The sequence below is a fragment of the Acipenser ruthenus genome, chromosome 11 (assembly GCF_902713425.1).
Source record: "Acipenser ruthenus chromosome 11, fAciRut3.2 maternal haplotype, whole genome shotgun sequence".
Classification (NCBI taxonomy): domain Eukaryota; kingdom Metazoa; phylum Chordata; class Actinopteri; order Acipenseriformes; family Acipenseridae; genus Acipenser; species Acipenser ruthenus.
In genome coordinates, this window is record NC_081199.1 from 37,499,865 (window position 1) to 37,516,771 (window position 16,907).

Sequence of the window (16,907 nt, forward strand, 5' to 3'; positions counted from 1 at the left end):
GCAAGGCGGTTAATTGATCAGAGTGGTTATGTGACGGTCGGATATGCGATGTTCCACTCTGTTAAATTTAAAAATATGAATCTGTAACTTGGTATGTGCAGTTTTTGACACAGACTGTCTGTCTAGTCTCTGGAAGGCTTTGTTTGTTAACTGTATTTTGCTTCTGGTTTTTGATGAAAACAGTAGAATTAGTAAAGCTAAGAATCTGATGGCAAGGCTTAATAATTCTGCTTCCAAGCACGTCTGATAAATAATATTATCATACATATAGCCGTTGTTCTTTTTATCCATTCAATAGTGTACTGCGCAAAAGTTATTATTCATCAGCATTATGAACTGTTCAAAGTAAATGAATATAAATAACACAGTGCAGATACTTCTACCCTGACAAGGATTGATACTTGCAGTTTGTTTTTAAATACTTAACAATGTGTTAAATATTTAACTCATTTCTGGGAATAAGTGTGTTAGTAAGACGAGCCTACTTTCAGTGAGGCTTTCTTTGAAATGGCACTTGATATTCAAGACAGTTGAACAGTGTCATAATTATTTTAATATCACTCCAATAGAAAATAATACAAGTAGCATTTAAAGCTACAGTAGTATTCTAATTATTTCTTGTTTATTAAATTTGCAAGCCTGTATTTTTGGAAGTCTGGTTTTGGTTGGGAATATTGTAATGAATATTCAGCTTAAGGTTAATAAATAGTCCCTCAGAATGGTATATTCTGCCTTTTGTCAGATCTCCTCTGGGCAGTCTGTTGTCTAGCCTAATTTAAAAGGAAAAAAAGCAGAACTCAAACATGAATTGCCCATTCCTGCTGCTACTACTATGTTGACCAAATGTATATAACATTAAAAAATACAGTTTCGTCATTGACAATTTCTTAAATTAACCCTACACATTAAGTGGATTTGCCCAATTATGGAAGTGGGGCTGTTAGTAATTTCACCACAAGTGAACATAAAAAATTACCTCCAACATTTTTAGTAATAATTCAAATATCTGTCATTTTTTTTCTCTTTTCTGACTTTTGGACTCATGTTAATGATGCTGAGAGTAGAAGCTTCCCTTTGTAGAGGAGAGTTTCCTTGGTGTCTGTTTGAGAATGTAACGGAGATAGCAGTACTAAGGAATAGAACATCAAAGTTGTGCAAAAAGAACATGCATCTTAAATATTCATTTCTCTAGGACACAGTGGCAAAAGGCGTTGTGCTTACCCACAAACACTCTACAGAAGTGGAACCTATTTATAAGTGTGTATTAGTTACAATGATTTTATGTCTGCACAGTATGTAAAGCCATTAAGGATTAAGATTGACTTTTATGTTACTCCAGTAGCTACACAACACTAATACTTGTCTTGTGCCATCCAGTTACATTTTGGCTATCATCTGTAGATCATTTATTTGTTTTTTTATTTATTTTTTATTGTACATTATGTAATTTTATAAACACATGCAGTTGCCTAAATCTGCTGATTGAAAATGACTTGCTTTCGTATCCTGCAGAAGATCTTGGAGGCCTATATTACCTAGCTACAGTACATTGTCATTGATGCAGCTGTTCCCTTCCCTTCAGTTCAGTTTATCCATCTCTTCGATTGTTTTCTGTAACTGATAAATACCTGGGTTATAGAACAATGCAACAGAAGTTTTGAGGCACCATGAAATGATGGACAAGGCTTCTTTTAATTAATTTATCTGTAATGGGTGTTTAAATTTCTTATGAATAAGTATTTGGATGCACAGTACATTAATACCTGTAGCTATTTTTTATTTTCTTTCCCAAAATAATAATTTAGATCATCTCCAGTTTGTGTAGTTTTTATACTTTCTGTCTGTCCCGTCTGTAGTTTCACTGTCAGTCATTTCATCGTGTCCTGACAGATCTCGTTGACTGAAGCAGCGCTAGAATGCTCTCATTCGTTTAAATGACTGTCAATCATCAAGACCTGCACCGACTGTGCACTTTCATTTGTCAGCTACAACGCCTGTCATTCTAAGCACCTACTTTGAAATTAGCAGGTTAAGGTGTAGGTAAGCTTTTGCTATAGGTATACGATGACAGTTAATAGTTTGATTTGAAAATGGGGTGCAAGAGGAAATCACTTCATGAGTATTGTGCACAATGCCCTGATCGACGACTGAAGTCTCCGCAGCAGGACGAAGCGGGCTCGTCTGTCTTGCCTTCCAGTGAGTCCAAGTGTGCTGAAGCAGGAGAGGGGCAGAGTTAGCTCTGTTCAACTATCTAATGTTTGTTCTGTGCCTATTTTTACTCATAAATTTATGCTATACATTTATGTAATACACTTTTATATGCTGTGTTTTCTATTAGAATGTTGGTAACCATGGTTTTGTTGCATGTTGAATATGATAAAGGGGTTTCGCTAAATGAGATGTTTCTCAATGGCAATTTTTTTTTTTTTAAAGCATAAACGTCGATTTCACACATTCACTGTTTGAATTGAAAAATAAAGATCGAAAAAAATCGGTAAATTCTTTCTAAAATAAACGTTGATATTAAGAGTCAATTTTTGCAAAAAAATAAAAATCAAATAGTAGCAAGCCTATTTATAAGTGTGCATATAGACACTGTAAATAGACATCATTATTTTAACCTTTTGGAGCATTTCGAGTCCACGGTAACTTTTCTGTCGTGTTTCAGAATATTTGCAGGAATAGTGAGGCGGGTACCTAAAAGAATTAGAATGGCCAAGTTAATGCCGATTTCATTCAGAAACGTCAACAAATGTAGACATGATTCAGTAGTTAAAAAGTATTTCCAGTTCCTAAAGTACGAAGGATGTGTATATACTACACAAAAAGCATAATTGTACTATACATTTTCCTTTGTATTTTAACCACTCCTAAAACTGATTCCAACCGGTTTATTAATTTTAGGCATGTTTTAAAACGACCATAAGATTTTGGGGTTGGATCCAACACTGACTCATTGTGTGACCTTGATAAGTCACTTGACCATCTTCTTTTTCCATCATCTTTTAAAATCCTTAAAATTGGATGACACTGTCCATTTGTAAACAAGACGGTACTTATTTCTAATAAAAAATGTGTGTATTGTCATTGTGCAAGGGCATAGGATTCCTTAACAAGACAGATCTACAGTAAGATAAAGCTGCTGACAACTTGTTTGCTGTTACAGTAATTTACAGTATATGATCATGTAGTCAAATTATATATATATATATATATATATATATATATATATATATATATATATATATATATATATATATATATATATATATATATATAAATATTATTTTTTTATTTTTTTTAAACCCTTAAAAAATAAATCATTTACCAAATCTGGCTTTAACACTGCGTACATTATATTTGCTATATAGTGGACACCTGCATTTTACTATTTCAGGAACAAAAGGTAAATTGCCTTTGCACATAAAAGCTGCATTATAGCCAACATCAAAACTGGAGTTTAAAACCTGGATATGGTGCCCTCCAGCCCTTGGCTGCAGCCAGTTGACCACACGGCCACCTGATTATGTTTAAAATCCCAGGCAAAAATCTTCTAATCAGTCTTTATTTCTATATATTACAGGAAATTCAGACCTATCGTCGTCCATGGCAGTAGCCAGTGCCAATCAGCCTGCCATCACCAAGACTACATCTGTAATGCAGGATGGCGTTATTGTTCAAACCGCGAGCGGCAACCCACTGCAGGGTCAGCTACCAATTGGTTGCGCCTTTCCATTCATGGGACAAGAGCAGATGTTTCAGTTCCCACAAAATAACCTGGCCAGCAGCAGTCTCCCAAACCCCTTAAACACAAACCTTCTAGGTTCCCTGTCCATCCCTTTAGCCATGAACAATCAACAGCAGCAGCATCAGCAACAACAGCTCCTAAACCAGAATCTGCTAAACATGTTGACAGGTCCTTCAGGAGACAGCAACCTCAACACTCTAGGCATCCTAAACCCAAATCTTAATGCTGCTTTGGCTTTGCTCTCTAATGATATGGATGGGCAGGCATTGCCTCCTGGTCAGCTCCAGCTCCTAGCAGCTCTGCTTCAGAATCAAGCTCAGGCGGCCGCAATGCTTCCTCTCCCCCCTTTCAACTTGACCCTCCCAGATTTGTTACAGCAGCAACAGCAACAACCACCAAAAAACAACCATTTACCTTCCACGACACCAGTCCTGCCAGACCATTTACAACATAATCAGTCAGACTGCAGTAGATCAGAGGCCTTGCTGGCCCACCCTCTGCGGAGTTCTTTCATGAGAAACGACACTACTCCTAATCCCCTACTCCTCCCCACTGTCACTGGGGCCTCTGGGCTAATGTCCTTGAATCCGCAGCTGTTGGGAAGCCTCCTGAATTCGGCAATGGATTGTGCTACTAATCACCCTGAGGTACCCATAGCAACCTCCTCCCAGGCAACCACTACCACAACCACTGCATCGTCATCCTCCTCCTCCTTGTCAGTGGCATCCATGGCTGTCTCCTCGCTGGGTGGGTCGGCCATAGCTTCGATGGCAGAGACGCTGTTGAACCTATCAAACAACCCCGGGAACGTGACAGGACCTGCTAAACTCCTCAGTGGTTCAGTGGTGCCACAACTTCTGAACCCTGTGCTGGGGACAGGTCTGCTTAGTAAGATCACATTGTAAAAAACATTCCTGCATGCTTTTCTCACAGAATAGGTAACCAGTTCTAATGTTAATGTGGGCTTTTTATGTTGACGTGCACTGACGCACGCAGAGAGGGAGCCTTAACACAAGTGTAGTACTAGAAATCCCTTTAAAAGTCTTTTATACTGCAATAAGTTTATAGATATCCAGGTGCAACATTTATTATCCTGTTTTCATATTTTATATAAAAAATTATTTTTAGATTTAAACATCAAGGAAACCTATACTGATCTGTGTTTTAAAAAAATGAATGATTATTGGATTCCTGTAAAATTAAACAATTAAGTAAAAACTTGGTTCCTATTGCATTCCAAGTAGGTCAAAATATCCCAAAAAAATTGCTCATATTAATTTACAAGGAAATATGTGAAACTGAAATAGGTCTTGCTCAACATCTAGTTTTATAGTTCTTTTAGATACAGGATAGGTGCACTTTTAATAGGTTGGTGAAAACACAAATCTTTTAAAAGGATCTGAGCTTTCATTTCTCACTGTGTTGCGTAGTATTGCATTTTAAGTCGTAACAGATACAAGCCGTATTATATATTTATCAGGAAATAATGAGAAAATAGTTTTAACAGCCAGTCAGTTGACAATAGTTTCTTAGATATATTTTTTTCTGTTAGTTTCAAACTACCAGTGAAAGTTAAAATAACTAACCAGTTTCAGATAGGCTTTACTACCATCATCTTCCCAGCAAAGATGGAATAAGACAGATTTATACAATTCATTGACATTGTTCTCAATGAAAAAAAGATTTAATATACAATGTGAATTGGCAGTACTCACTGAGCAAGCAGTCGATCATGGAACAAATTGTTGTTTTTTTATAAGCTTCACAATATACTTTTTGTTTCACTGTAATATACACAAACAGAATGGCCTGTAGCCTACAAAGAGGGAGCAAGTGGTTATGTTGCACTGTACCATCTTGGTGTTTTATAAAATGAATGTGTGAATGGCAGAAATAATAAAAGAAAGTTGATTTGAAAGGGATAGCAGCACAGTGTAGTTTAAGAAAACGAGTGTAAAGTACTGTTTTTTAATAAAGTGCTTTAGATCGGTCTTTATTTATTCGTTAATGTGTGATTTATCTAGTTTGTTGTTTCAAACTTTTGATGATAATTAGTCCAACTGTCATTTAGTTTCCAATGGATTATTATTGTTGTGGCTTTTTACTTAATTGCAGTCAATCCAAGTGACACATTTTTAAACTTGTGTTGGTCATTTGTGTGGTCATGCTGGAGGAAATATGGATTTCAAGTTTATCCAAACTACTCTATCAGATGTATGCTAGGACGCTTAATGTCCCTATTGATTTCTCTATTACTCAGTCAGGGGTTATCTTTTATCTAAATAGAGCGGTGTTCAGTCTGGTGTTAGAGTTGCTCCACTGAACAAAATAATGCTGTCTTGCAAAGTGTCACACCATCACTGATGCTGTACCATTACAGAAACTCTCTTGGGTTAAATCTTAAACCCAGGGGCCTGCTTGAATTAATCGATTTGCACAAATGTGCAGCAAATATTGAATAGGTGTGCTGTTCATGGTAAATCCTGATCAGTACTAGCTTTCTGCAGTTATCCAGTGAAAGTAGGAAATATTATTGGTATTTTCTAAATCCATAACTATATTCTACCCATCCCTCTATCTATGCCTATATACAAATGGTATATTTCTGGTCATTTTTGGATTTAAACAAAAGCTAGCAGTTTGTGAACAAACCAGCACACTTTGCAGTGATTTCAGCAGAATGGTCTAGGCCAATATGACATCACAAAAAACTTAATATTTCTATATCAGCTAAGGATCCACTATTCAAGCACTAGATGTAACAATTCAATGGGTTACATACATTTAACAAGTTCTTTTTAATGTTATTTTCAGTTTAATATAGTTCAAATTTGTATGTGTATGTATTTTGTTTTATTTGAACAGTAGCTTATTTTTCTTCTTTTTTTTGTTTTACCCAATAGGTGATGTCTCTTCATTAAACAGTCTGAATAACCCACAGCTGAGTAGTCTACAGTCACTGATTAACAACAACAACCAGATGTTTCATCAGAACCAGCAGCAGATGCTTCAGGGACTTCAAGGGGTCCAGGATCTCCAGGGGTTCCAAAGAGAGCACCCCTTCTCTGGGCCAGCTGACAGCTCCAGCCCCTTGGCTTGTCTATTTCAAAATTTTCAGGTGATATATTACCCAGCAGCTCAGTTTAAACCCAACATCCTGTTCACAGAGAGGGTCTTGTTGATACTAAGGTTTACAGCTATTCAAACTAAGGTCAAGTTAAATGCCTTTATTTTAACTTGGTTATTATAACATTACTTAAAATACAGTGCAATGAGGTTTGTGAAAAGTACCCCCACTCCCCCCCATTTTAGGATGGCAGTATCCAAGGGGATGACTCATAAGTCTTTGTATTTGTTTTACATGAATTCACATCATGGTATCCTGTTCTTTAAGCATCTGTCTGTGATTTATTTATTTAATTTATTTTTCAGGTGAGTTTACCTGAAGACATTGCTGTTTGTAACAGACCGATGAACCTTCAGTCTGCGATGACATCACTTCCTGAGCATCCCAACGCAGGCCTACCTGCTTTCCGAGACGGCCCTTGTGAATCACAGCCGCAAAGAACAGAACAAACTGCAGGCCAACAGACCACAGGTAGCCTCCCAGGAGCAGGTCCTGGGGGGAACTCCTCTGTGGATGCAATTTACAAAGCCGTGGTGGACGCCGCCAGCAAGGGCATGCAGGTGGTCATCACCACATCTGTGAGTAGCACCACTCAGATGAGCCCCATCCCAGCTCTGAGTGCCTTTACTGCCTCCATTGCGGGCCCTGTCAACCTCTCCCACGCCGTCAATGCAGTCATACACGGCAGAAGACCTTCGTGGCAAGAGCCAGAAACCCGCGCCAGAAACACTAGGGGATCGAGGGTGCGGAAGAGCTCCGAGCAGGGCAAAAGCACTCCAGAAGGTGGGGAGGCCTACGAGTACTTCAAATCTCCAGGTCGCAACACCCCTAGGAAACTGTGGGAGGACCAAGTCCCAGGAGCAGATGGAAATCCGTGGAAGTTTGAAGAATTTTTAGGGCGCTCTGCCCATGTCCATAGCAGCCCTTGCAAGGAGAGGCCCAACAGTATCTCGCCAATGCTGCCACTGCCTATTGAGCAACAGCAACACCACCATCATACAGTATTAATGCCAAACGAAAATAGGTTTCTTGAGGAGAACTTCAGGTTTAACAACTGCAAAAGAACTATGGTGAATTTTAAGGAGAGACTGGAGAACACAGTGGAAAGGTGTGCATACATTAATGGCAACCAGCCTCAGCCAGGCAGGGATTACAGGGAATTGCTGAGCACCCCCAAGCAGGACCTGGCAACAGAGGATCAATCCCCCAGCTCCTCCACCAGCTTGGAAGGTTCTTTCGTCAAAGACTACATTCATTACAACGGAAACTTCAGTGCAGAGAGAATTAATGGGTGTGCCCCAAGCCCTTCAGACACTAAAAGCATTAGCAGCGAGGAGGACTTGAGGAATCCAGACTCTCCGTCTTCCAACGAGTTAAGACAATACAGGCCTAGGACGTTTAACGTAGGTGACTTGGTCTGGGGCCAGATCAAAGGTTTCCCTTCATGGCCTGGTAAACTGGTGAGGGAGGAGGAGGTGCACAATTCCTCTGTACAGAACACTGAGGAGGGGAAGGTGCGTTAACACTATCTGTTAATATTAATAGGAAGGGGGGCATTATCATCAAACACGATAAACTGATACATTTATATCATTTTCTTGTTGTCATCTTTTCTGAGTTCCTAATAGGAAGGGATCCTTATGATGAATCAGCTACTTCTGAACAACTAGCAAATTGACATGTGTTTATTAATATGTTATAGTATCCCATATTCTGCCTTGGATGCTTTTTAAACTAACAGTCTAGGACAGTGGTTGGCAAATGGCGGCCCGCAGACAGGTGTCGTCTGGCCCGCGGATGCCTCCTGGCAGGGCTGTATCAAGGGCTGAGCAAGAGCATTTTAATATTACCGCAAGGGGGCTGTCATGGGAGATTCCCCGTATGACCTTCATATATTTCTTGTGAGTAAGCAGAAAATTAAGTGTTTTGCAATATTGATTCCAAAGTACAGTACTTGCTGATTGTGATGATACATTTATGCCTCGCTATGGTACTGGAATCCTCATATGATAGACAGGAACGCAGAATAACATAAAACACATTTCAAAAGTAGCGTGCATTTTATTTTTATGCTTCATTGCTTCATGACAAGTTCAAGGAGAAATGGCACTTTCCTACATAGACAGGATGCAGAATAACATCAAACAAAATTCAAAAGTAGCATACATTTTTATTTTAAATGCTTCATTGCGTCATGACAGATTTAATGAGAAAAATGGCACTTTCGTTCTGCGATCAGCTTCAGAACACCCGGTGTGATAGACGTGAAGGCGATACGTAGAAGTCCTCCAAAGATTCTTGTCAGCCTGTTTCGTGCATCTGTTTTTAATATTGCATTCATCGTGGAATAAGCCGCTTCGCATGTGTAAGTAGATCCAGACATGGAGAGCACAAACAGAGCCAGCGGTAGTTGCCTGGACATATATAAGCAGATCAGAATGATTCCAGATTTGCTTTGTTAATGAATTCCGTTTTCAGCAACGACAATGCCTGCAAATATACTACTAGTTCTAGTTGCTGCTTCGTCGATTGCGGGAAGCACTTGCTTTGCATGGGATGAGAAATCACCATCAGGGTTGATTGAAAACGGATCACGGACAAAAATGATTATGTACCTCGGAATGCTGAAGCACTGAAATTGTCTTTCAGCTGTACAATAAAGTCTGTCGTCGTTAGGAGTCATTTTGAGTTACGTTTCACTTACAACATATTGGAATGTTAAACTAAACTAATTTGTTTCTTAATAGCTACAACACAGATGCTATTATTTTACTAATATTTATTTGGAGGTTACAAAGACATACTATCACAATTGTTACTTCTATTTTCCTTTTTGGCTTGTTTTCAACCGGCTTGACCAGCAAACAAAACAAAAAGTTAAAGGGTTATTTTAAATGTTCAGCTTACATAAAACTTCACTAGACCAAATGTTAAACAAGTGACAGCATCAGTTGTTCAGATTAGAGTGTGACCACAATGCAAGAAGTACAAGTTTAGCAGTGAAGTAAAGTCCATGTTTAATAATTGCAGGTCTGGGTAATGTGGTTTGGTGTTCATACCTTCACTCAGGTGGAGCCAGGGAAGTTGAAGACACTAACTGAAGGTCTAGAAGCCTTCAACCGGGCCAGGAAGAGGAACAGAAAGTAAGAATCCATGAGCTTTATATAAAGTGTTAGTAAGTCCTGGTTTTAGGGGTAAAAGGTAGCACTAATGGTTCTGAAGTAATTGTTCAATGCTGATGGTTGGTTGATATGTAGGAAATTTGTCAGTTTACCCACCTGAGCAGATTAGCCAGAAACAAAAGAATGACAGGAGGTTAATCAAATGACCTCTTGCTTTAGTTGAGAGTGTGGCATCATCATCCTGCAAAATCAGACCATGTCAGAGAGCCATTATCCCCAGCACTGTTCTCTGCATATTCAGCAGAATTTATTTCAGAAGGTTATAAAAACTGCTAGTCCTCGCTTTCAGCTAAATTTACTTTATTTTATGCTATTCTACCTATGTGATGCATGCTTTAAATTTAAGATTCACCAAACATTCCCTCCCTTTTTATATGATACAACTTTGTACATGAATATAAAATATGTGGTTTTGTCACACAAAAATTGAGTTAAGAAAACTTGAGTAAGGAAAGGAGATACTGTCTGGGAATATGTGGAGGAAACTGTTTGTGTGTCTGTCTGCCTGTCTATAGATCTTATTTTTCACAACTAATTTTGTATTTACTGTGGAGGGGCTGTACCATATATTACTGACACACTATTTTTCAGTCAGTGAGCATCAGTAAAACCTTGATGTTATGCGCAAGTCCACCAGTACATAACCAGCTGTTGTGTAAATTATGCTTTTGGGATGAACTATATCATTTTTAAAGTCATTTCACATGGGGAAATCTATCCTTTCTGTTTTGAGTCTTATGCTTAACCAGCAATAAAAGGTTCCTTTTTAAGGTATTCTCTCTTTTTTTTTTTCTTTTTAGAGGTGGGAAGTTGAATCATCACTTAGAAGCTGCTATTCACGAGGCCGTGAGTGAGATGTCAGGCAGTGTGAGTTTCTCTTTACTTTTTCTTAACCCTGTATTATCAGTACAACTAAAAATGCTAAAAGATGATCTTATTATTTGACTTCAAAATAGGTCAAATCTGTAGAGATCAGAAATAAGACTGATTTGTACTTTTATGCAACAAATAAGACAATTCGCTCAAATTATTAAAGATAATACATTAGAATTGGGTGGAGACAACCAGGAGTCATGTTTGTTTAATGTTCATATAGATTTTTATTTGTGATTTCAAAACCATGCCTCAGATAGTGAGAAAAGACCATAAAATCTCTTAACCCATGGAGGGAAGCGTTTTTTATACTTTATGCTTTATTTTTGTATAGCAGGAGTTTTAATGTCATGAAATGACAGATAGAAAGAAAACATTTAATTGGCAGGTGGTGATTTGTTTGTCCTGAACAGTATTAATAATAAAATAAAGCTGATACAAAAATGTAACTGGTGTAAAGTACTTGAAATTTACCAATACCAAAATTAAGAGTTAGAGCAAAGTTTTAAAATCTTGCTCTCTACATTGGCCGTTAAAACAAAGTTGTCTAGAATTTATTCATATTGGTGTTTTAAAAAGATGACTACATTTATAACCACAAAACTACGTTTTTTTTTTTTTTTTCCTAATATTACATTGTTGCCAGTTTATCATTATACAGCTATGGACAAAAGTTTTGCATCAGCTTGAATTTTAGGATTGAGACATAATTTAAAAATAAACTGTATGCTTTTATTTAACATGATATAATCAAAGAAACTACAAAATGATGTCGCAAAAGTCTACCGGAAGCCATAATAGTAGTACACTATTTCATGTTGGACTTCAATTTGTTTTTTCATTAAGTATATGGAAAACTACAAAGAGGTATGCAATTCTTTATGTTAACATAACATTCAGCAGGTTTCATTCGACCTTTATGAAGCAAAATTAGTTCATGCTATGGGGTGATTTAAAAATTTTGGCCATAGCTGTATGTTTGTGTTGTCTCTATGATTCTTGTTTGGCTTAGATCATTATTTACCAGACTTACTAACGTATTCTGCATATAAAAAGATGAATTTCTGTTTTAGGAAGTACTGCTAGGAGTGTGCAACTGTAAATTCTGCCCATTTGCAACTATTATTATTATTATTATTATTATTATTACTATTTATTTCTTAGCAGACGCCCTTATCCAGGGCGACTTACAGTCGTAAACAAAAATACATTTCAAGAATCACAGTACAAGTAATAATATAATTAAGAGCAAGATAAATACAATGACTATGGCAACTATGAGTTAATAAATGGAAAATCTGTACAAAATTACTGTAAGGGGAAAGAAATTATAGCTGCACATCTCTAGTGGTCATTTTTATAAAGTGTTTCATCTGGTATGACCGCAGCAGAAACAACATTTAAATAATCATAAAGAACACACACACACACACACACACACACACACACACACACACACACACACACACACACACACTCTCTCTTTCTAACTTTTCTTTCTAATTTTGCAGGTTCACCAGATTCCACAGATGGGTAGACAGGTGAAACCACCAAAACCCAAAAGAAGGAAGATCTCTAGATAGCATTGAATGCCGTCATCAGCTGTCCAGTATCTATCAGTGGAGCTGTGTATATACAGAGTCTTAAACATTAACACCACAAGGTGCTACAGTCAAACCGTGGTACAGTATTTTTGCAACCAGTCAGGAGGGACAATAAATATGCTGGATAAGCCAATCAGAAAATGTTGCGTGATCATGGTTACAATTTGTCTGCAGCTTGCTGAAGAAATATTTTTTTTCTAAAAAATAAATAAATAAATAATATATATATATATATATATATATATATATATATATATATATATATATATATATATATATATATATATATATATATATATAATACTGCATACAAGAAAAATACAGTCCAAATATTTCTGATACATTTTCAATATGTATATAGATAATGCAGAATTTCGTGGTGATATTCAGAAAATATATGTAAATATTGTACAATATTGTCATGTACAAGTGTACTTAATGCACACTATCTTTTATTGTACAAAAAAAGTGTACAAATTTCTTTTGTTTTTATTCAGTATACAGTCAAGAAAACTAACAGTGTAAACAGGATAAATAAAAAAAAATACAGCCTAATGGTTTTATATGACTATTTAAATTGCTGTTTTTGTATTAAACAGCAGAGGAAAAGGCATGATTATGTAATCCCTTGATTATGACTGACACTTCACACCAATAAGTGTTCATTTATGTATGTCTGAATGGAATGAACTTTACCAGTTGCATGTGCTTCAGAGCAGTCATGAAGTTGGAGCAGGTCCTTAAATTAGATGGGGGTGGACAGACACAGGTTGTGCAAAATGTCTAAATTGAGAGGTATTTCTATATTTAAAGCCATTTTTTATTATTCCTTAATTGCACTAGTGAGATTCGTAGACATTCAAACTCATTCTTTACATATTTTCAGAAAGTATATACTTATGGATTTGTGTTAAACATGTCCTAAAGGATGCCATCAGAAGCTTAAAAACCTGAAAGGACAACATTTTGTTTAAATTTCAATGTTCTAATAAGTTAGCTGGTAAAAGTAAATCACTATTCTTGAAATTGATACAAAATATTAACACATGTTTACAGAAGGACTAAAAGAGTGAGTTATTTTTATAAGACATTCATAGTGAGTTTTAATTCATAGAGAGCTTTAATTCCACACTTTACTTCAAGTATTAGAAACCTGCAGCGGCCAAAGCTTAATCAATGCTTTAGATTTATTTAATTTTAGGGGCCTTAAAGATTTGTTTGTTGTAAATTATTAAATATATGCCATATTTATTTATAGTTAATTTAATTAGTAGTATAGTTGGCAATCATTTTTGTAAGAGTTTTAAACTCTGAATGGCCTTAGTTTTTTATTTTTCTGTAACAAGAGTTACAGCCCATGTCTGACCCTTTGGTACACAATAAGTTGCATACCATAACATGCAATTAATCTACATCATTTTAGTAACTATTTGATGGGGGGAAAAAAAATGTTTTTATCCTCTTGCTAAAATATAGAAAAGAAAATGGAGAGTAATTTTTAATAGGGAACCCTATAAAGAAATACTACTGAACACTGCTAAACTCATTTTGTAATGATGGTTCACATATATGGATCACTAAACAGTTAGTAACTAAACTATATATATATATATATATATATATATATATATATATATATATATATATATATATATATATATATATATAATATACACACACACACAGGTAGTGAACAAAAAAATGGAAACACCAATGTAAAGTCACCTAATAGAGCGTTGGGCCACTGGTATCCCGCTCTGTGGAGTTCTCGGCAGACCATTTTTGATGAAACTGGCTGCTCGCGCCCCAGGTTGAAATTTGCAGTCAATTGATCTGCAGTTGCTCGCCTGTTTTGCCTTGCACTTCGAATTGATACACGGATATCACGATCCTGGAGTATGTGCTTCCATCCACAGTTGCCCTTTGCTGATGCTGTCTTTCCCTCCGAGTTCCATGCCGACATCACCTTAGACACCGTTGCTCGTGAAACATCAGCAAGTTGAGCTGTCTTGGTCACTGAAGCTCCTGCCAAACGTGCCCCAACAATCACCCCTCTTTCAAAGTCACTGAGGTCTCCTCTTGCAGCCATGCTAGCCATAATTATAGGCAACCAGGCCTGTCCAGCATTTTTATACATGACCCTAAGCATGCTGGGATGTTATTTGCTTAACGCATGAGCCACACCTGTGTAGATGCCCTTGCTTTCAATATACTTGGTGTCCCTCATTTACCCAGGTGTTTCCATTTTTTTGTTCACTAACTGTATATACAGACACACACTGCTGTGCAAAAGTCTTAGACATGTTGCATTTTTCTACTCTGATGCATTATGAGCATCAACAATTTACTCAAAGCCTCCACTAGTGTTTTCTACTATTATAACAACCTTGACTTGCATAAAGAAGGAAAAACATTGTGTGAAATAGCTTGCGTCACTTGATTTTCAAGGTGTGGTATCCGAAGCATAATCAAGTACAGAGAAACATCATCTATAATTGACAAACCCACGACTGGAAGACCCAAAAGCTGTCTAACAAAGATGAGCAATACTTGAAGATAATCTCCTTAAGGAATAGAAAGAAGACAAGCGTTAATTTGACAACAGAACTGGCAGAAGGCACAGGTGTCATTGTCCATCCATCAACAGTCCAAAGCACCTTTGACCATTGTTCCATAGTCCAATTTCTGTGTTCTTGTGCATATTGTAGCCTTTTAGTCTTGTTCCCCTTTCTTAGAGGTATTCTTACTGCAACACATCCTTGAAGTCCTGATTTTCAAGAGTGACCTTCGTACTGTTGATTTGATGGACAATGACACCTGTGCCTTCTGCCAGTTCTGTTGTCAATTCAACGTTTGTCACATAGTATCACAGCATTGTGTGTGTATATGTGTATATGTATGTGTGTGTATATATATATATATATATATATATATATATATATATATATATATATATATGAGAGAGAGAGAAATAGATAGATGTGTATGTATCGTCTATATTTAATAGATAAACTCATATACACAGTATTGTATTATGATAATATGGTCAGATTCCTAGTCTTTTTTGTGTCCAAAAGAACATTACTTTTATTTCTATAAAGATGTATTTCATGTCATAGATTAAGTGATATTCCTTTTAGGAAGACCTAATTAATGTATATAATGGTTCTGAAAGTGCCGATATTCCGTTTCTTAAGCCAATATATGAAAGATGTAATCATTATTGTTTGCCGTTTTCATTTGAAGATTGAGAAAATTAAATTATAAAAATATATATTCAAATCGGACCAACCAGTGGATCAGGTTTGTTAAGGTAATTGACAAGAGCCTTTAAAGGTCATGGAAGCATCCCTCTTTATTACTATATTTGATCATTCACAAGTTTTCAGTTAGGCCATTTTGACAGTGAATAGTACACGTGTATGCTGTTAGACTTTAGCTGCAAGGGGCCCATAACTAATTCCCTGTCTTTGATATTTCACGTGCAAGGCCAATAGTGAAGTAATGATGCAGTAATAGAAGTTTCAAAAGATAGAGATGTGGTGTTAACTTAATTAAACAAGAAACAACAGTTGTTCTTCAGTCAAGCACTCAAGAATCATAGCAACTAGGAGAGGACATTGTTCTTAAATAAGCGTATCCTTCAAGGAAGTGCACAATGTGGGCTGTCAACCAGTTTTCCTGCACCTGCATGGAAAATGTTGGGTGTAAGATCAGCACCTTAACAGCAGATTTCTAAACAGTTGAGCACTCTTTATCAGGAGTACAGTGCTGTGTAAAGTATTTTATACTGTTGCAATAATTTAAAATGCTGCACATGTGCCGTGTAAAACAGAATTTAGTTATTTTTAAAAATGCAATACATTTCAACTGTTTTGATGGGTGTGATAGATACTGAGCCCAGCTCTGCACATTGCATCACGTTTTTTTGGTTACGTCTGTGTTATGAGAGTTCAAGCTGTTGGTGCTGTTTTTGCAACCTGTCTACCTAACCTTCACACAGAGATGTAACCAGCACCAGTGTACGACATAATACAAATGATCTGGTGCATTTTTATACTCTTGCTGTCCCTCTTGTAAACATCTCTTAAAGATACATTTCAGCTTTAACGTCAATAGGAGGAATGGCCATACTTTTAATTGCTGTTTTAGCATGGACGTCATTTGCTGTCCATAAGTAAACATCCTAAATGAGGATGCTGAAGTTAGAAAATGAACTGAAATGTAAAGTTTTGTGGGGGTCAACGGTCTGAGCTTCGGTGCATCCATCAGTTAGAATACAAGAGTGAACTGTCCTACAGCCGTAGGTTTTAAATGCAAGGTTTTCAACATGAATATACAGAGGTGCACCAGCACCACGTTACCAAGGCTAA

At 36.7% G+C, this 16,907-nt stretch overlaps 1 protein-coding gene across 5 annotated transcripts in view; it reads left to right on the forward strand.

The window, feature by feature from the left end:
- The window catches only part of LOC117427029 (methyl-CpG-binding domain protein 5-like), a 49,005-nt gene extending 36,254 nt beyond the window's left edge, over positions 1–12,751 (forward strand). For 2 of the 5 annotated variants that reach the window (XM_034045372.3, XM_034045373.3), the window contains exons 6-11: positions 3,584–4,636; positions 6,652–6,866; positions 7,181–8,389; positions 9,906–10,018; positions 10,858–10,924; positions 12,442–12,750. In XM_034045372.3, the coding sequence (XP_033901263.1) occupies positions 3,584–4,636; positions 6,652–6,866; positions 7,181–8,389; positions 9,906–10,018; positions 10,858–10,924; positions 12,442–12,513 (2,729 nt within the window). In that variant the 3' untranslated portion in view covers positions 12,514–12,750. Of the gene's footprint in view, positions 1–3,583; positions 4,637–6,651; positions 6,867–7,180; positions 8,390–9,905; positions 10,019–10,857; positions 10,925–12,441 lie in introns of all 5 variants that reach the window. The other 3 variants (XM_034045375.3, XM_034045374.3, XM_034045376.3) reach the window with 3 other exon arrangements.
- Positions 12,752–16,907: the final 4,156 nt, after the last annotated feature.